This window comes from Hypomesus nipponensis, chromosome 7 (assembly GCF_054491055.1).
Source record: "Hypomesus nipponensis isolate SF chromosome 7, ASM5449105v1, whole genome shotgun sequence".
Taxonomy (NCBI): Eukaryota; Metazoa; Chordata; class Actinopteri; order Osmeriformes; family Osmeridae; genus Hypomesus; species Hypomesus nipponensis.
The window spans coordinates 7197155-7218228 of record NC_140367.1 but is presented as its reverse complement, the minus strand read 5'-3'; the positions used below and the strand labels follow the sequence as shown (position 1 = coordinate 7218228).

Sequence of the window (21074 nt, the reverse complement as noted above, 5' to 3'; positions counted from 1 at the left end):
TCTGTTTTCTTTATTTGTTTTGTTTATTTGGTCAGTGGAGGTAGTCCACTGACCAAAGGACACAAAGGTTTGCAATAAAAGTAAAAACATTTGTGTGTGTGTGTGTGTGTTATGAATAGTTGTAAATCGTGTTGCTGCGTAATTGTGTCTACAATGTTATAAAATAATTTTAGAAAGGTACCGCAGTCCGACAATGTTAACCAATCACCTTTCCCCTCAGTACCTCGTTGTCCAATGGCATAGTCCGTTGTAAACGAGTGAGGTAACCAAGGCACAGGAACAATTCTTTTTTCAAGCGCGTGAACGAAAGTTGTCCTGCAGGCCACCAGCTGGGGGATCCATAGCAACCGTGGATAAACATGAGTTACTACAGCATAAGGTAGTCAAACCATATAAATATACGTTTGCGTGTCTGTTGTTATGCGCTTATTGGCTCGTTTCTGTATCAGAAGCTCTCGCGTGCATTGTAGTTAGACGGACATTTCTGTTGAATACAACTTTTTTTAACAGTACTGTTGCATTGCGCCGGGCGAAGATGTTCCAAGTGAGCCAGCTAGCGCACTAGCACGACGAAATTGCCAGTTAAAAGTATTTGTTAAAAGACAGCATAATACGAGTCAGTGAGTTTTATCGCTGAAATATTTTCATGGAGATCGGTTTTGTGTTTAATCGCAGCAAAGTCTCGAGCTTGACATCTTGAACAATCGTAAACGCTAGCCAGCTAGTAGTTGACTGCCGCGGCATTCACGGCAATGTTGCAGTCACTGAGTGGCTAAAAAAAGCTAACGGTTTATAGATTGCAGGGACAGGCAGATGTTTGGTCCGTGCACATCTGTTTATAATGACGCGGAAGCCTGGTAATATTTCGTCAATCGGATATTAATGCGTTACAAAGGTAATCAAGAAGGGAACATTACGTTTGATCTCTCGCGTTACGGTGGCTGTGACATAGGAGGTTTGACCACTTACACTCCCTGGAGACTGCTCTGTTGAAAAGCTGGTCGATGATTAGCATTATACTTCGCATATTAGGGGGGACACGATCGTCGCATTGACTCTTGCCAAAACCATCCTGCTAGTGTCCAAAGCTAAGAAGTGACGAGATGAGCTTCAACAACTCCAGGTGAACAAAATGTCAATAATAAGTATCAAATGACTGGCATTGTGTAGCCTAGCGATAAACTAGAAATAGAACTAAACGCTTTTTAATCGTTTGTGATGCATTGTCAACCATATCCTGGTGTTGTCAAAGACAACCAGCATCTTGCAAAAGCTAGCATAAATGAAAAAAGGTTAGCTAGCCAAATTTACTCCAAGTGCCCGATAAAGCAATGGTTCAGAAAAGCATGTTAAGACCTTCCCCTCCCCTCAATTCTTTTGCACAAAATGCTGTATATACTACAAATTCCTTGTCAAAATAATGAGGCACCTCCCCCACAATGCACTGGAATGTAGAATGTGGATTGAATAGTTGGAGACAGGCTATGGGGTCCTGAAGTATGTGATTGCCTATTCAGAAATCATCACCACAAATGGCTATAAATCAGACTTTAGCATAGGACATACTTAAGTCACCTTGTACAGATAACCATCCGTATTTACCTATATAACCTACTGTGCTTTTAATGGCCTACAGAAACAAACCTTAACCCAACACGAGATGAAAGAAATGGGGAAGCTTGGTGTTCAAGTTGAGACATGTTCTTTGCTTGTCTGCCTGTAACATTCATCCAGTCTGCTCCAGGACAGAGGTGTCTTACATCTGACCAGTAATAGTCTTTTGGGAATGGCAGGTTCTTTGCAAGCTTTCTTTTCATGTTAGCTGATCATTAAAACAGGTACTGGCCAGCCATATGATCAAAGTGTGTGTGTGTGTGTGTGTGTGTGTGCGTGTTCCTCTTCCTGTGTACAGAGTCAAGTAAGCTGTGGGTCTCTACTTGAATGCGGGAGAGATTCAAATCAGCGTGTAGTAGCTCCCACCCTTTCCTCTTCCTGCTACTATTGGGCTGGGGTCATTTGATTTAATCTTTTAGCTCCTCTGAAATATTTCCAGGGAACCTGTAAGTGAAGGGGTAGGGAGGGCAAGACAATCATCCAGGCAATTTGTTACCATGTACGCTAATAAACAGGCCTTTTTGTCTGTTTTGTCTGTGGAAACGTGTCGGTGGTCATTGGAGATAGTTGCTGTGTCTTATGTAGACTGAGTTTGGAAGGAGCTGGGTGCTAATGTGTCTAACCAGCGCAAAGGCTGCATGTTGTGTGAGGAACACACAGTAGGCCTAGACGTCAAATTTTTGATTGAGCTGTGATTGGACAAGTCCTCACTCAAGCTGCTTCTGTCTTATAAGGTGACAGCACACCTGTAGCCTCCTGCAAATATATGAAGAAATCACTCAAATGTTATCTCTTATGCTATTCATGCTAGTAAAAACATCTCTCACAAGCCTCTCTTGTAGTCTGCTGTCTTTCATGTTTTGTTGGTCACACCACAAGGCTCTCTCCTATCGAGCTGTTTTTGTGCTTGTATGGTGACTCACTTGGTAGAGTGGGCTATGCCAGCTTCTGATGGGTGAGTGTGTGGAGTGCTGAACATTTGGGCTGTGAGTGGCCTTTTCTATCCCGTGTCAGAGGCAGGAACAACACCACTCAGTGTGTTGCACATAAGCAGCCCAGAAGCAGAGCTAAAGGTGTACAGAAAATTGAAAGGTCATCACTACCGAGATATCATCACGAAGTAGAGCTCAGTGGTTAAAGCATTTTATTGCTGATCAAGGGGTCGCAGGTTCAAATTCCCACTGTACTTCACCTTGGAGAAAACTGTCTGCCAAATGGAATCCAAAGTTAAAATCTAGCTCCTCTACACATGGTGGAATATATTAAAAGTTTTCAATCATTGCAACTACACAACCACAAAGAAGGGCTTTGTTTTGGCTCATACCCATGTGTACTGTAGACTTCCACTTCCTTTCACCTGGCAGTGTGGTTGTAGTAGACTTAACACATCGACTTAACACTACCCTGGAATACAAGCATGTGGCTGGCTACTACTGGACTGTGTGCTAGACTGGAAGGTCAGCAATGCTTTCAAGCTGAGGGAACCGTTTGATTCAATTGAACTTTCGGTCTTCTTAGCACGACACATTCCTAACACATATGGCTCAGTGGCTTGAGCAATCCTCTGACTTTGTTGGTCATGACTGGACTGCATGACAAGAAAAACATCTCTGGTATTTTGTAATCATCCGGTTCATTTGTCCTAAAACAAGCGCCCTGTTTTTTATGCTTGTAAAGTAAGTGATTCCTCTTACTTTCCTTTTGTAGTCCTTCATGATGGTCTTTCATGATTTGTAGGCTACATCACAAGGAAGTGCATTGTTGTGTGTTTTCTGAACACCTAATGAAGACACTATAGACTCTCACCCAGAGAAGAGCAGCAAGGATGTGTATTTGTAATACCTCAGGGATGGGATATTATCAGAACACATCTCAAGTTTCCGTAATTTGTTTTGACATGGTTTAATTACTCCCTCAGGTGTGATTCCCCAGGCTGTCCTTAGCTGACCTGGATGACACTCTGCTGTTTTGTACCTAAACACACACACACACACACACACACACACACACACAAACAAAAGGACAAAAAGCTCCAGTTTCCTAGCAACTGGACCACAGTCATTGGTCACTCACATAGATCCAAACATTTCTAAATGAGAAGGTAGTTTATGATTCCACGACTTGATAATAAGCTAAGTAGCATAAGCATGTGTTTAACTTTTATGTATACATATCTTTAACCTAGTTAAACTTAACTAAGAACTTACCGTCCAACAAACACATCAGTTTCATATGGCTTTTGTTAGCTGAAGTGAGTCCACAGTTTGGGGGTTGGGTTATAGAAAAACATGGCATTTTCAGTTGAGCTTCAGTCAAAAAAACATCTTAGTGACTTGGGTTTTGAAATGTGTACATATCCACTTTTGAGTGTGAGGAAATAACGTTGTGCGGTTTCATCATTTGTCAACTCTAATGAGGAAGAAACTTGACCAAAGAGTTAGTGAAAAAGTCAATCTCAGTGTTTATAAGAAAGGGCTCAGCTGTCTTCATTTGATTGTTTTCTCTACAGTTAAACAAACATACTTTTTTTTGTACAAGCCTGACTTTGATCACTAGCCTTCTCTAACAATCTTACTTGTCATAGTAGTCTGGCTCATCATACATCACAGATTGCTAATCACTGTTTGGGGCGAGTATAGTGATAGAGAGTTTCGCTTTGAGTGTGCAGTCATGGCAACAGCTCTTGGTCTCCTAGCTCAGTCACCCTCCGTTTTGAGAGCTGTCACTCCCTGGGGCAGCACCCCCCCCCCCCCCCCCCCCACGGGCCTCCTGGCCTCATCGGAGCAGGCATCTAGCAGGACCATACATGTGAATGAATGCCATTCAGCCCTGGAGTCTGAACTAGCATACGGGTGTACAGCAGCAGCAGCAGTGACATGGATACTATAAAGAGTGGGGGGTCGCAACAGCCTGTCTACAGCCGCTGGTCCTACAGGTACACACACACCCACGTTTCCGTACGATGCTGACACTAATGATGTACACTAGTTACATACGCACATTGTAACAGCTAGTGTGTTGCTTTTGCTTTTTGTGCAATGTATGGTATGACGGGATTAGAAAGTGAGATTTCGAGGTTTGACGACAGGAGTCAGACAGTCTGTGCAGTCAGACAGGAGTCTGAGTCTGTTCTGAGTCTGCCTCTGTCCTGCTCTACTCTGCTCTATCCTGCTCTATTCTGTCCTGCTCTGTCCTGCTCTGCTCTGCTGTATTCTGTCCTGCTCTGTCCTGCTCTGCTCTGCTCTATCCTGCTCTGCTCTGTCCTGCTCTGCTCTGCCCTGCTCTGCTCTATCCTGCTCTACTCTGTCCTGCTCTGCTCTGTCCTGCTCTGCTCTACTCTATCCTGCTCTGCTCTGCTCTATCCTGTCCTGCTCTATCCTGCTATACTCTGTCCTGCTCTGCTCTGTCCTGCTCTGCTCTGCTCTATCCTGCTCTGCTCTGTCCTGCTCTGCTCTGTCCTGCTCTGCTCTATCCTGCTCTGCTCTGCTCTATCCTGCTCTGCTCTGTCCTGCTCTGCTCTGCTCTGTCCTGCTCTGCTTTATCCTGCTCTACTCTGTCCTGCTCTGCTCTGTCCTGCTCTGCTCTGCTCTATCCTGCTCTTCTCTGTCCTGCTCTGCTCTGCCCTGCTCTATCCTGCTCTACTCTGTCCTGCTCTGCTCTGTTCTGCTCTGCTCTACTCTATCCTGCTCTGCTCTGCTCTATCCTGCTCTGCTCTGTCCTGCTCTACTCTGTCCTGCTCTGCTCTATCCTGCTCTGTCCTGCTCTGCTCCTCAGGCAGAGTGTCTCTGCTACAGTTAAGGATCTGCGTTTGTCTCTCATATTTCTGCAGTCATGTCGTTACTTATTCAAGGGGCCAAGGCTGCTGTAACAGGAGTGCGTGACGTTGAATGTTGTATGGTTGCTTTGGGTTTTGATCCCCTCGTATGCTGTAACCTAGGAAGGCATAAGAAGTCATCCTCTTGAGTTTTACGCTCTCCAAAGGGACTTGCCTTCAAGTCCCTTTGGAGCTCAAAGCCTTCAAAACCAATGTTTAAAATGGGGTAATTCCCACTGTTTGTGTTATGCTAAACTCCTCACAGCCAGGTCTACATTTGAAATTGCTTTGATATCGTCAGCTGAATGCAGTCAGTTTCATCCTCATGCTGCTTTCACCAAAAGCTTGAGGAAAGTGAGAGGGTGGTGGTCAAAGGCATTCTAAAACTTGTTGTCTTGACAGCTTGAAAGCACACAGCTGTCTTTATGTTGTCCCCGTTTTCAGCAAATCTTGACAGCGTAGTGCTAAAGCAGATTCCCCTTTCACTGTGGAAACAATTGGCTGCAGTTTTTAATCAATGCTCTTCAAGGTGCAGTGTTGACGGAGGTGTCCATGGTTACCTCGTCGGTGTCACGCCACACAGACGAGACTGTATCTCCTTCCTACTCACCTACACTGTGACAGTAATGAAACATTGATTTGACTGTGTGTGTGGGAGGGAGGGTCGGTTGGGGGGGGGGGGGGGGGGTTGCTGGGGATAGAGGTCGCTCTATGCTAGTCAAAGTACAGATTAAAGTATTGAGGATAATACCCTGAACTGTGAAGGATCAAGTATCCTTCACACAGCATCTGCTCTGCTGTAGAAACAATCCACGTTATACAACGGTCAAACAGACATTAACTAGCCTAAGCCTATTTGACTTTACAGTATAGGTTGAAATGAGACCTAGGACTTTGTACAAGCGTATTCTTATAAAAATAGAACAAGCTAGTCTGGTGTGCTTAGACATAGTTAGCCTGTGGTTGATCGTACATGCAAACCTAGCCTACTTTTCTCAAATATGAACGTAGGTTTGTGTCCGTTGCAAATGAACTTCTTCCTTTGCTTCCTGTCTTGTCCTGCCTCCCTCCCCTGGCCCGGTGCCACCCTGCCCCGCTCCTGAAGACCCTCCAGCTCCTCCAGCTTCTCCTCTACCTCCGCTGCAAGGTAAGATGTCCCGCCACTGCCAAGAACCATGACTGGCACCTGTAATCAAAGATCCTCACACACACCGATTTCTTGTGTCCCAGCTCGGACGATCGGTTTCCTTGCACGCGCTCCCCTAGCACGAGGCTGGCTTTCTTTGGAGGGAGACATGTAAACTACAACCCAGTAGGTTCAAAAGTAAAGTGAACACCAAACAGCATGAAGCGTGTAAGACATGTCAAAGACGTGTAGTCTACATGTGTGACCTTTTTATTCTAACTTAAAGAAACTCCTCTTCACTCTGGATTTCTGAAGGCCATTTTACTGCCAAGTCATGCTTGCATCCAGTCCTGGCGTGGGAAGTCTATAGCACACAGGCCTGCTAATCCCTCTGGCAGTAACCATGTCCACCAATCCCCTGCTCAGAGCAGAGGACAACACCCACCTCTGCAGCTCCTCTTCTCTGAGGTCTCTAGCTGGACAACTGTTGCCGAAGTCAACACACCCCTCACCCCCTTGCCCTAATGACCCTACCCGGGTGTGTAATTAACACCTCCCTTCACGCTGTAGTCTGGGCCTGGTCTGACACCAGCTGCTGCTCTGTGGGAGGGGGCTCCTAGAAGTGACCTCCCAATAGGCTGACCTCCATCCATGGACCAGCAACACCACAGCCACTTAGAGTTCATAACTAGCATTAGCATGCTATGCTAACACTGTTATTCTAAGGGCTTTGCATGCTTGCACACACAGCCACATTGTTGGCTGATAATGACAAATCTCAAGGAAACGAGAGCTACCAAGTCCTTGTCCGTGTCCAGAATGGACTTGAACATCGACCAGCTCAGTTGTTTTGTAACCCAGTCACTGCCTCTGATGGTTTTACCGCAGGAAAACAAAATAGTCTGTAATGATCTGCTATCAAATGACCTTGTGGAGAGCATGAAGCAGTAGGTGGAGGTACGACAGGTCTCAGCTGTGCTGCTCTGTGTCTGTCCCTCGTACAGCTATGACATCAGCTGCCCGTACGCATAACATCCTGCTGTAAAGGAATATAATAACGGGGGGGTACTGTTTTCCAGAATATCAAAAAGGAGGGTTGAGCTGTAGATAGGATGGAGCTTCAGGAGGCAGACAGAGACAGACCCCGCGCAGACAGAGACAGACCCTGTGCAGACAGAGACAGACCCTGTGCAGAGAGACAGACCCCGTGCAGACAGAGACAGACCCCGTGCAGACAGAGACAGACCCTGCGCAGACAGAGACATACCCCGTGCAGACAGAGACAGACCCCGCGCAGACAGAGACAGACCCTGTGCAGACAGAGACAGACCCTGTGCAGACAGAGACAGACCCTGTGCAGACAGAGACAGACCCTGTGCAGACAGAGACAGACCCCGTGCAGACAGAGACAGACCCTGTGCAGACAGAAGCGTCCTATGAGGTCAGATGTTTGGAGAGGTTTCAGACAGGAGCCAGACCTATGTTTCCTCCCTCTCTTCCTCCCTCCCTTCCCTCGCCTGGCATACGCACACCCACGCTGTCTCTGAACACCTAAAAAGAAAGTATGTGCGCGTGTGTGTGTGTATGTATACGTGTGTGTGTATGTATACGTGTGTGTGTATGTATACGTGTGTGTGTATACGTGTGTGTGTTTATGTGTGTGGATGTGGAGCAGAGATTGACTCCTTTGACTGTGTCTGTCTGAGTAGTGTCCTGCTGCTGCCCTTCTCCCTCCACTCTGTAGCTAAGCAACATGGGGCCCACTGGTCCTTTCATAGGTGTCCAGCCAGAGTGCCCGTTGGACCCAGACAACAGGCCACTCACACAGCCAGAAACCAGACTGAGAAGAATGAGAATGATGGTGTGTGTGTGGTTCTTGCCTATCCGCTATCCAATCACCAAGGCCACTGTGACATTCACACTAGAGCAGTTAGCTTTGTTGCAGAGCAGGAAGCTGTATTTCCAAACATAGAACTGATTTCATAACTCCCCCATATACAGTTTCCAATATATGTATTGAATGCATTCAATGTAAGGGTATACATGTATGTGCCTGTGACACTTCTTCTACATAAATAACACTTGATTTATTTGATTCTACACAAATGACAAGCGCAAGTGTTCAGGCACGGGTGATCATCTGGGCCTTGCGATGATTTTCAACATGTTATCCTCCTCCTCAACAACACACAGCTGTGGCTTCTCCAGCTCTTCCAAGGTTCTCCTCCTTTCCGATTATTTACATTTGCGTTGCCCCCTAGTGGAGAAATCTGGAAAATCCTTGATTTCCCGTTAGTGGGGGGGGGGGGGGAGGAGGATGAGCTTCCCTGGAACCTGCCTGAGAGGTGCAGCTGTTAGGACATAGTGAGTCACACTTGAATCGTGATGAGAGTGCATGATGACCCATCCCCTGCCACCTCTCTCCTCAGTGCCCTTGATGATGACAGCACCAGTCTCAGGCAGCAGAAGCTGGAGAAGCAGGTAAGTAGCACACACACACACACACACACGTATATTCCCATAAACACACACACACATTAGCTCAGCTGTTCAAGTTCAGCTTCTCTAATCTTCATGAAGTCATTTCGGACTATCATGTTATCGAATGGTAATACCCGCTGCCAAAGTGCTGTGGCCACAAAAAAATACAAATCTCCAGGCTTGCCACAACCTTGTTCTGTGTGCATCAGCATTAGCATCTCAGTTAGAAGCTGACCTTGTTTTGTCAGTTTAATGTCACCCAGAGAAATAAACACTTCTGGCACACTGGTCAACACTGGGATTCATGTGGTGATTCATGTCAGGCAGAGGACCTACAAAGCAGCTCAGAGCTCTCTTCATGCAATCACACTTTCTTGACTAAAATAGGACATGGCTTCAAAATGAGATTTCTCTATATCGCACATAACTATCCACATATCACATTATACCTATATCACAGATATACCTATCCCCATTTCAGAATATCTATCCTAACGTAACAAAATGTGATATTCAATGCAGACCTGGATACAGTGTTCGCCATGTGTGATGTTGTGTGTACAACTGTCTCTGTCTTGATACACTGTGTGTGTGTGTGTGTGTGTGTGTGTGTATATGTATGCCAAAGCACTCTTTACGTAATGAACACACTCGAATTTGAAGGAGTACTTGGTCTTCTACAAGACTAGAACAGATCCAGGACAAGACTGTGCTGTGCTCTGCTGTTCTATTTAGTTCCCATGTCCATTCATCCAGAACGTGGAGCAGAACTGCAGTGGCCCCTCCCCTCATCCTAATTTGTTTTTGCTTCCGCCTCTCTTTTAAGTATTATGAACAATTAATGACTATTAACTCCCACCGTCACCCCCCCCCCTCCATTGTCTTTCTTTCTTTCTCTATTCTCTCTCTCTCTCTCTCTCTCTCTCTCTCTCTCTCTCTCTCTCTCTCTCTCTCTCTCTCTCTCTCTCTCTCTCTCTCTCTCTCTCTCTCTCTCTCTCTCTGTCCCTCTCTCCCATCGTCTGTATCTCTCTCTCCATCCTTCTCTCTCTTCCCCTCTCAGGAGTAGAGTGCTAATGACTACTGATTCAGTTGGAGACAGTGAACGAACACACACACACACACAAGCACACTCTAAGCTCTCTCATACAAACACACACACACTCTGGTGAGCTGTGGAGAAGAGGCTGGCGAGAGTGCGCTAGACGGACGTGTGGTGTTAAGGCAGTCGGTTGTGTAGTCTTCCCGGGAAGAGGGTCACCGAGACAGAGGGATGCCCTGCAGAGGTGCTGCAGTCGGGGGGACAGTTTAGAAGTCTCCAGCCTCTCAGAGCAAGAAGGAACACAAAAGCTGTTCACAGGGAAACTGTTCACTTCGATTCACCGCTGTTCACGATGTCCATGGAACGGGTCGGTAATTATTGTTTGGTTTCATCCACAGATCGGACATGAATGTTTAATGTATGTCGTTTGAACGTGTGTGCCAGAATGTGTATATAATTTAAGGAGCTTGATGGACAGCGTCGAATGCCTTTGGCTCCATGTTGTCGGAAGTGTTGCATTCTTGTATAACGTGTAAAGTTCTACATTCCATACGTGCTCGTCTGCTCGTGCAGTGTGGGGAGCTGTGCTCTAGCTCATCCACCGCCCTGTGATATCATTGTTACAGTCTGCTTGTGTGTAGATATCCCCTGCTGGGTTCTTATCCTGGGGTATTTTCATTAGCTCACTGTTTAGTTTCACGTTCACCCTCTGAAGAGACGGGACCAGCCAAAGGGGAAACACATCCTCTTCCCTCAAACGCCCGGTTCCAGCCAGCGTAGGAAAAAACAAAACAAAAAGAAACGTTACAATGGATTTGTTTTTAAAAATAGCCCTTTGCCGTCTTAGAGGACGTCAAAGCAAATGACAGAACGCGAGAGATCCCCTGCAACACTGCTTACAGGACACTGCCCGAAGGCATAGGGGGGCTTTCAAAGTTTGACCGTTCTGTAGAACAAAGGCAACAGTTGCCTCTCAGATATAGATGGACCCGCGCGCACGGCGTCTGGGGAAAAGCAACTCGTTTGTGGCATGGAAGGAAGAATCGGGAAAAGGAGTTTGAAAAGGCGAGAGCAACAAATGAACAGTCTGCTCATTATGATAATCCACTCTCATCATTTGGCGCTTTATTTTTAGCCGTGTCACTCTTCTTAAAACAAAAGCCTTTTGAGGTGTTAACCAGACCCTGGCTGAATACCGGATGAAGCAGCCTTTCATCTCCTCTTTGATTAGCATGTTAATCAAAGAGGAACTGCCTAGTCTGTCTTGGTCACATTGCAGGTGTATTCATGTCACACTTGGCTGGATGCTGCAACCTTCATTCGCGCTGTGTGAGTGTGGTTGTGTGTGTAAGTGTACACATGATTGCATGAACTTGAAAAACACTTGTGCAAATGTGTTCCCTGTTTGTGTGTGTGTGTGTGAGTATGTGTGTGAACCATGTGTGTGTGAGTATGTGTGTGAAACATGTGTGTGTGTAGCACGCTCCTGCGTGTGTGTGCAAGTGCTGGAACCCCTAACAATGTGTTATGAAAGCTTGTGTGCTGGGTGAATGGGAAAGTCCTCGTCCTGTTCCAACTCACTTCACCACCAAACCAGTGAGTTGTTTTGATGCTGGCTCGCTAATTGATGCGGTTACGTAAGGCCCAGCCTGCCTTACCAGGGACAGGGGCAGCTGGAGGGCCATTTGACTGATCCTGTCAGAAGAGTCCACAGGACTGGAAGATTCCTTTGATTGTGCCACCTCTTTAGAGACGCTGCGCTCTGTCATGCCTTGGAGGAATCCCAGAACAGCGCAACACTTTCTTTTTTTCAAACTGTCAACCGCAATCACATGTACATGGTAACTTGTTCTCGCAGAGTCTCTCAGTAGCAGCCTCTTCAGTGGCTCTTGTTCTGACAGTGCTGCAGTACAGGTCCTGTACCTGCTGTCTTTCAGTAGGCTTCCCACCCTGCTTCTCAGGGTTAGGGTTAGCCTTCTCCAGTCCGCACCAACTCTGACGCAGAGACAACATGAACCTCATGATTCCTCTCGGTGCTGATGTTTTTTTTAGTTTTTTTCCCTCCAAAGTATTGTTTCATTCAGTGCGTCTTGATTCTCGCTCTCTATCTTTCTCTCTCTCCTCTCTCTCTCCCTGTTTTTACCTGTTCTTCTTCTCTTGCACTCTCTGCTTCTTTCTCTACCTCTCTCTCTCACTCTTACCTTTCTCTACCTCTTCCTTTCCATCCTTCTCTCAACCTCAATCCCTCTCTTTTCTCTGTCGTGAAATGACGACATAGAGCACTAGGAAGCATGAAAAAGATTTCAAGGACAGGATCCACTTCACTCTCAGGCACTAGAGCCTTCCGTTACCATAGGAACCTTGCGCTCAGATCCATCCCCTATCAGGGCAAGCCAGTCAGAGCGACGTGCCTTGTTGCTTCTCAGCTTTGTCTTTTGGCCGCAGCCAATAAAGCACCAATATCGATCTTGCGACCAAAACTGTCTCATCTGCCCAAGAGTGTGATAATGTGTCTGTTGTATGTAAGAGAGCAGGAAACTTTTAAGAGGCTAGTGTCGTTGCCGGCCTCACCATTGACCCATCCACCTTGTTTGTGTGGCTGAATAAGGACGCTGAGTGGTCGTTGTATCTAGGGAGACTGCCATGAGCAGCAAGAGGAGCGTTCATTGGTGAGGTGATGAGCGAGGCCTCACACTCGTGTCCTGAGAGCTGACACTGCGGGAGAGTCGGCAGCCTTCAAACCCTTCACAGTGTCCCGCTTCCGCCTCGACTCCCACTTTCTCCACTCACCCCTGCTGTTCCCCTCCCTGTCCACAGAGGGCGCTGCTGGAGCAGAAGCAGAGGCGGAAGCGCCAGGAGCCGCTGATGGTGCAGCCCAACCCGGAGGCGCGTCCGCGGCGCTCCAAGCCCAGGCGCAGCGAGGAGCAGGCCCCGCTCGTCTCGTCTCGTCTCAGCAACACCAGCGACGTCATCATGGACGGTACGCTTCTACTTCTAGCTCGAGGGACACAGGGCCAGGGAAAGCTGGATAGAACACTGTGTCTCTAGGTTCTCCCAGGGGGGGTTATTCATCAACACTAGAGCTGAACTTATGATGATAATAATAAGTCAAACTGTGTGTGTGTGGCTGAGAGACAGAGACAGAGACAGAGACAGAGACAGAGACAGAGACAGAGACAGAGACAGAGTAGCACTTCAGCAGTCAGAATGGAAGACCTTACGGACAGGCTGTGCAGACAGATTTTGACGGACGTGTGTGTGTGTGTGTCGTGTGCGTAACTGTTCCAGTTCTCAGGGTAACTGAGGAGACGCCCATGCCCTGCTCGTGTCTGACACAGAAGAAGGCCTGGAGAGTAGACAGACGGGGTGACCAAATGATACACAGTGAAGCATTCACATGTTCAGGCAAGGACAGGGCAAGCTACAGAAACCCATCAGAGGTCAGGGGTACTCAGACTGCCACTCTTACACCATAGATCATAAGCTGACATCTGACGTTCTATTGAAATGTCCCTGTTACCAACCCTCATGGGTGCTGACCTAATATAGAAGAGTTACTAAGCAGTGGGTGACAAACAGAATATCTGTCATCCTCATGCTAGCTGGACAGTCATTACCACGCCTTCTGTTCCCGCCAACGCCTCACAGCTTTGTCAACCTCGAAGCTTTGTCAACAAATGTCCCCTTACCTCCTGTAGGCATCGACGGTCCTGCTGCCTTCCTGGTGCCAGAACCCCCAGACCTGGGTACCAAGATCCAGATCCTGTCCGTGAGCCAGCCCCAGCCTCAGCCCCAGGCCCTGTCCCTGTCCCAGCCTCAGCCCCAGGCCCTGTCCCAGCCCCAGCCTCAGCCCCAGGCCCTGTCCCAGCCCAAGCCTCAGTCCCCCCCTGCGGATGAGCCAGAAAGGGATGGAGACACAGAGACACTGCTGGAGCCCAAGACAGACATCCATGAGCTGCTGCAGAAAAGAGGTGAGATGGGGAGGTGGGCCGGAGGGATGGGGGACTGGGAGGATAGGCAGTTAAGTGGCTGGGGGGCTGTGTGATTAGGGCTGGGAAGGAGCTTTGTCGGCCAAGACAAGTTGTTGGTCCAGACATGTTTGTATTGGAGCTGTGAGCTTGTATTTAGGGAGAGGGAGTTGACATCCAGTGTGTTTGAAGAGCACTGTTCATACAACAGTACTTACTCCACACTGCAAGTAGGTCTATCAAATACGGCCTAGTTGTGGCAGGAAACTTGGCTACCAGCAAGGGAGTGAGTTAGTTATTTACCTCCATCATTTACCCTGCCATTCCCCTGTGCTGCGCTGGGGCCGCACACCCATACCAAGCAGCTTCATAGATACGGTCCTGTCAGGGCCTGCTCCCTCCCCTGGTATCTCCAAGTCCACCGAGCTGAGCAACACCTGAAGGGAGGATGTGAAGTCAGAGTGACAGGAAAGGGGAGGGAAGCAGTGAGAGATTGAAGCCAAACGATTGGCCTGAAGAGTTAGAAAGGACTGCGGCAGAGCAAGGGAGACTGGAGAGAGGGGAGTAGAGAAGGAGTGCTTGTGCGAAAAAGGTAGGGTGACGTGAGGTGATAAAAGCAATCTAGGATGAAGGTCAGGCCGGGCTGGCGTTTGTCTTTTTTTTGGGGTTGCATTCCTCTTTCCATCCCCAGAGACGTCAGCACGATTGTTATGTTGTGGCTGTCCTGGGCAACCAGGCTTTTTCCACCCTGTGTGTGTGTGTGTTTTAGGTCAGCCTGTGTGTGTACTACGGTATCCTGTGTGTGTGTGCACGCGCTAGGGCAGGGTGTGTGGCAGGGAGCAGACGGAAAAGAGATTGATGGTGACGCATTGCTGTGAAATGGCTTGTTTCATGATTTGATGCAGCTTCTTATGTTGGTTTTCCTGCAGTATTATTATTATTATTTTTAATGTATTTACAACACACCAGGCGAGGTCACTAACTCACAGACTGGGTTCAAGGTCTCAGTCACCCAAACAAATAATTGCTGCCTTAGTTTCAGATTGGAAATATATACAAAAGGACATGGATATTAGAGTTGCTCTATGTACGGATGCTAAATATGCTTTAAAAAAAAAGCCACTGTTACATCCTTTTATGTTGATGAGATTCTTTATAGCCGGAAATGTCTGCATGATTACTCTGGACTGATGATAGGATATTAGGCAGCCTACTTACCTATATTTATCTGCTCCCCGCCTGAAACACGAGGCTCTGTGACACTTCCCTCTCAATTATGCAAACCTTCATCAGTTATGTCACCTAGATTTAGCACTGGGTCCTATCCTCAGGTGCCTCACAGGTATTCCTGTCTCCTCTCAGTTTCACATCCCTCGAAGGAAATGAACGTAAAAAGAACTAAACTACATTTCCTAGAAGATTAAAGTTAAAGAGTTGACCATAATCGGTTTGAGCTTTTTACGAAGGTAATGGAGAATGAATTGAATGGAATACTAATCTCCATTCACAATCTCCATTCTCAGTGAGGGCTTTAAATAACAAATGCAGACTGATTTCTTTTCCGGTTTCAAATGATAATTATGGAGCCTTGTCTCATAAAGATTGAGCAAGCATGATCAGGCTCCTTTGACATTTCCAACAATCCAATTAATGAAGCTTGTCAGCCGTCCTCCACATTGTTTGCTGTTTTTAATTGGTGCCCTGGAGTCACAATCAAAGTGTAACATTTGGAATGTGTGTGTGGGTGATGCTAAGCACTTGTTTGGCATCCAGATGCATCTCCAGGGCTGGAGCTGAAAGGGAACGGGTGTGTCAATACTGTTTGTAGCAGCTCTGGTCTGTTACATCTTTACTGCAGAGGCATGGGACTGCTCTCTCAGCTCTCAGCCCTCCCCCTCCGAAGCTGGTCCTGCCCGTGATAGGGTGAACCAGCTGAGACCCTCCCCCTCCAAGGCTGGTCCTGCCCGTGATAGGGTGAGCCAGCCGAGGTCCAACCCTGAGGAGGAAGGGCCAGAGGGGTCAGGGGAGGGCCCAGAGTGCCCTCTGTCAGCCAGGGTGAAACTGCTTCAGTCAGGTAGAGTGCAGTGCTTGCGGTGGTGGATGTTGTTTGGGTGCTTGGAAACAGGTCCCTCTGTTTCTTTCACTCCATCTTTGCAATACTATGTCACAGGTTGATTTGAGTGGTTTGACGATATGGCACTGACGATCGGCTGACAAATGTTTTAACTTACTGTACCGTACTGTAACATACTGGTTTCTGGTTGAAATTGAAGAGGCATTTATGCTTCTGGCTGACAGGCACAAATATGAGGAAACTGTCTGAGGCTTAAGGTTGTGCATAATATGCCTGCCTTGAGATTGGGCTAAAATGTTTCCAACAAATCAAACTGACACAGCTGCAAAGATGGAATCCTCTCTCCCTTTTTTTTCTGGCTCTGCTAACTTTGATGTCTACTTTTCCTCACCCCTCAACAGCACTCTCGTTTCCGTGGCGGCTTTAGAGTAATCCACAGAGCCAGCGGGAGTCTCGGCTGATGAATCTAATTAACAGTGAGATCCTGACGCATGTCTCCTGCAGGCCAGCTTGTCCAGATGCCTGGATGTCTGACCACTCTCATGATGTGATGTGTCTGCTCTGCTGATGAAAGCACTCGGAGAGGAGTTCAGAATCTCGTCCTTTAAAACCCTTGCAAATGGAGGGTGAAAAAAAAAAAAAACTGAATAATTGCTGACAAGGGTCTATTTCCATCTGTAAATAGCGTCTTTAGTTGACAACGCCAGGAAAAGCCAGCTGAATTGAAAGGGGCCTATTTGGCCCGCATTGTCAAGACGTACCCTTGGACCTGAACATTGTTCTCTCAGTGTATCTCTGTAGAAGACAGGGCCAGGTTGGTTATTAGTACATTCATTGTTGTCCATTTCAGTGCAGAGCGGGATAAGATACAATGGCGGAATGACACAATAGCAGAGGCTAATTGCTAAACTATAATGGGGAACATGTTTTTGGGTTCCAGCTTCCAAAGACGCCGTGTAAATGATTCCCTCTGTGGTTAGATTACATATTTTTTCCTCAGTTATGAGTGAGGATGTTTGGTAAGCAGCTAGTTTGACTCCTCAAAAATAAACAAGTCTTTTGAATCTTTAAGGAGGCACAGAAAGAGGGGCTTGAGCTGCATAATATAATACTTGGTTTTTCCCATTGCAGAAATATTGCATCAGTTTGGATCAATTTAGCCGAATTTCTCTCATTTTTGCTATCCCACATCAAAGTGTAAGTGATCAAGTAGAAAATCTGCATATTCCGTTTTTTTGCTAATCATAACCTGCAGGGAATCTCTTATTCTCTCACGTTTAAACAAAGCTTTTCCTCGGGGATAAGAGAACAGGGAAGCCTTGGGATTGTAACATGCAAATGGATGTGCATTGAGTTGAACTGTCTGCTTGGGCTCATCTCCTCTCTGGTGGAAAAAGACTCAAGGCTAAAAAACGAAATGTCAGATCTCCCAACCGCACTCAGCCTTCCTCACTCCTCTGCCTCCCTCGCTCCACCAGGGCTCTCTGGCAGCATGAAGTATGACGAGGCCAGCGAAGATGAGGAAGATGAGGAGGAAGATCGGACCAGGTCCCTGTCCCCGAACACAGAGTCCACCAGGCCGGCGTCAGCCTCCAGCACCAAGTCGAACACGGTAAGAACCAGGCCTGCAATCCTGCTTCTGTCTGGCTTCCCTCTGTGGCTAAATGTGGAACAAAAACAATTGTTTTAACTTATCCGTATCCGTGTGTGTGTGTCAGGAGTACGTCCCCACAGGTTCTCCCACAGCAGAGAGCCCCCTGATTGAGGTGGACAACCTGGAGGAGTTTGTGCTGCGTCCCGCCCCCAGGGGCGCCACGGTCAAGTGTCGCATCACCAGGGACAAGAAGGGCATGGACCGAGGCCTGTACCCTACCTACTTCATGCACCTGGAGAGAGAGGATGGCAGGCGGGTAGGGCCTCCGTTCTCGTTTTTAACCTCCAATTGTGAACACAACCCATGGATCCCACCTATGGTTCCCCCCCCCCCCCCCCCCCCCCCAGTTGTCTTGCGTTTCATTGCCGAGAAACGGCAATAATCTCCTGGTGTGTGTTGTCGTGTCTGCCAGCTGTTCCTGCTCGCGGGAAGGAAGAGGAAGAAGAGCAAGACCTCCAACTACCTGATCTCCGTGGATCCCACGGACCTATCACGCGAGGGAGAGAGCTTCATGGGGAAGCTAAGGCAAGACGCCCCCCACAGACGCTCCGTCAGCTCAAGTAGCTGGTGTTAAAGGGATAGTCCAACCAAAACACTAAATCATTCAGAGCCTCACTGTCACCTTATATTCCAGCCTTCTGGGTGAAGGGCTGTCGGTGGAGCAGGTAAGAACCTCCAGGATGTCATTGTGTTGTCCTGTTTGTGCTCCAGGTCCAACCTGATGGGGACCAAGTTCACGGTGTATGACAACGGCACCAACCCCTGTAAGAACCCTGGGACCCTTCTGGAGGAGAGCAACACACGGCAGGAGCTGGCAGCCATCTGCTACGTGAGTCCCTCACACACACGCAGACACATGCACACTGGAGTTATTTCGTCCTTAAGACAAATGAGTGTGGTTCTAAACTCTCGTCTCCCTTCACAGGAGACTAATGTGCTCGGGTTCAAAGGTCCACGGAAGATGACCGTCATCATCCCTGGTATGAACATGAACTTCGAGAGGGTCCCTGTCCGCCCCACCAGCGTGAGTCCGGGCCTATGATGTCACTTCCTCTGTCGCACGGACTAAGAGAGGGTTATTGCTGCTGTCTCGGCGTATTATCGCCGCACTCACTACTGACATCATCACACTTGCTGCAGGCCATGATTAGCGTTGCCTGTCATTTCAGAACCAGCACATAATACTCATAATTGCAAATAATAATAAGCAATTTGTCCTCACACACATCAGAGTGTGTGAATGAGTGTACAGTCTGTGTGACAGCTGTGTGTGTGTGTGTGTGTGTGTGTGTGTGTGTGCGCCCTGCAGGAGCAGGACAGCCTGCTGAGTAAGTGGCAGAACCACTCCCTGGACAACCTGATCGAGCTGCACAACAAGGCCCCGGTGTGGAACGACGACACTCAGTCCTACGTGCTCAACTTCCACGGCCGCGTCACCCAAGCCTCCGTCAAGAACTTTCAGATCGTCCATGACAACGATCGTGGGTCTCGTCCGTGTTTCTCCCCCTCTCTCTCTCTCTCTCTCTCTTTCTCTCTCTCGCTCTCTCTCGCTCTCTCTCCCTACTCTAGATCAGGTTGTGTAGATCCATGTTGTTCGTAGTTTCATATGAGGTTCAACTGTCTCCCTCTCCCCTGACAGCGGACTACATCGTCATGCAGTTTGGCAGAGTGGCAGAGGACGTGTTCACCCTGGACTACAACTACCCCATGTGTGCCCTGCAGGCCTTCGCCATTGGCCTGTCCAGCTTTGACAGCAAACTGGCCTGCGAGTGACCCCAACCGCCCCCCTCAGCATGATAACCCCCCCACACACATACACACTCGCCCCCTATCTCTCCACAGGACTGGGTGCCTGACTATTCCTCCGTTTCAGTGCTCAGACACAGATTCCCTGTACCGTTGACCAGCTGTACTTTGCCTCGGAAGGAAAACCATGAACTCTGCTTGCCTTCCTGCTAATGACATGTCCTTCTAACACTACTCCTCTCCCTGTCAGCAACTTGTCAAATCATGACAGTCAAATCAAACTGACCAGGAGGAGGGGAGAACTTGGGTGAGACACGAGTGGGCCCCTCGGATCAACAGGAACATTAAACTACCACTGCACCAAGAGAGGAGCTTAAGGCCATGACGCCTTTGTTTTTATTTGTATTTAAGCGATGTTTTGTGTTTGTACTTGCAGTTTACAATTTAGTCATTGTTAATTGGTGATTGTGTATAAAGGGAAAGAGGACACAGTCCCTAACACTCCAGCGAAGGTGAACTCAAGCACAGAACATGCCTCATCACTCACATTACTCGGTATTAGATTTGAATGACTTGCTGCCTGAAAATTACCGTTGCATTTTATTTTGTGGCAGATTGTTTTAATGTTGCTTTTATTGCCTTCCTTCGTTTTTGTGCTCTTGTATTAATGTCACAGAGATTGTGCCCATGTTGTTGATTTCTGCTTTTTTTTTTTTAAGTATCCATGACATTTATATCCTTTCATATCCAGTTAATACGTTCTTATCACTCAAGGTTCCTGTTTAATCTGAGCAGAATATTACTTAAGTACAAATATCTGTGATTGTGTTTTAGTGAAGTGTCTATAGTTTTTCTACATAGCATGGTACTATAACGTCACAGAAAATTACTGTTTAAACCATGCAGGAAAACGAATGGAGTAGTTCCGGAGAGATAAAGGGATTTATTTTATTGTTTCTGACATAATGTTCACTTTCCTATGAACTGAAAATGTTACAAAATGTCAACTAAATGTCATGTTAGGACAGGAAGAGAATATAATGGCCTATACTCAACCTTCGCCAAAATAAATCTACCCACCCATTACAAATTATATCAGATTTCATAATACGACACAATACTGTTAAATAAAACAAAAAGAACAATACCTTGGTCATAGGGGTTCAGAATGCCTAGTGTCAGTCTAAGACTAACCCAAGAGTAAAACTACCTTCCAATGGATCTTTGGAAACACAAGGTTATTGTAATGATGTAATAGAATGTCTGCTTCTTATGAGCAGTGGTATGATTTCTCTTGAGGAAGAAAATGGTTGATTCCAGAACAACATGTTTCAGCACTGATCATGTGTGTGCCAGTACCCTTAAGGAAGTTTAGCTTTTTTGCAAACGAAGGGAAAGGTTTGATACAACGTACAAGTTATTTAAATAATACAACTTTTACTATGAGATTTTTGGTAACTGACATTCCATTCATAATCTAGTGTACTTTTATGGCATATGTTCAGATCTAATTTCATATGAATGTAAATTAAATGAATTTATTGTAAGTGATTTGGAC

General features: G+C 47.1%; 1 protein-coding gene across 11 annotated transcripts; it reads left to right on the top strand.

Annotated features, from left to right (window-relative positions):
- Window positions 1-285: 285 nt before the first annotated feature.
- tulp3 (TUB like protein 3) lies at window positions 286-21067 on the top strand. 11 transcript variants are annotated; one of them, XM_084701001.1, is made up of 15 exons: window positions 305-379; window positions 6534-6575; window positions 6659-6740; window positions 8984-9035; window positions 12892-13054; window positions 13363-13479; window positions 13773-14045; window positions 15901-16116; window positions 17595-17728; window positions 17835-18026; window positions 18183-18295; window positions 18482-18599; window positions 18696-18794; window positions 19080-19251; window positions 19410-21067. In XM_084701001.1, the coding sequence occupies exons 5-15, from the start codon at window positions 12940-12942 to the stop codon at window positions 19541-19543; spliced, it is 1683 nt and encodes a 560-aa protein (XP_084557127.1). In that variant the 5' UTR covers window positions 305-379; window positions 6534-6575; window positions 6659-6740; window positions 8984-9035; window positions 12892-12939; the 3' UTR covers window positions 19544-21067. The 11 variants fall into 11 exon arrangements, with proteins under 11 accessions (XP_084557123.1, XP_084557127.1, XP_084557125.1 ...); XM_084700999.1 differs by lacking the exon at window positions 6659-6740 and adding an exon at window positions 1033-1123 and having other exon boundaries at window positions 339-379; XM_084701002.1 differs by lacking the exon at window positions 305-379 and adding an exon at window positions 386-1123.
- The last annotated feature ends 7 nt before the right edge of the window (window positions 21068-21074 follow it).

What these genes read in the sequence shown, in the direction of transcription:
- tulp3 (XM_084700995.1), top strand. Translation starts at nt 4,491, where the DNA reads ATGGATACTATAAAGAGTGGGGGGTCGCAACAGCCTGTCTACAGCCGC. An exon ending in AGCTGGCAGCCATCTGCTAC is followed by an intron (nt 18,600 to 18,695) that starts GTGAGTCCCTCA and finishes CTCCCTTCACAG; the next exon opens with GAGACTAATGTGCTCGGGTT. An exon ending in GATCGTCCATGACAACGATC is followed by an intron (nt 19,252 to 19,409) that starts GTGGGTCTCGTC and finishes CTCCCCTGACAG; the next exon opens with CGGACTACATCGTCATGCAG.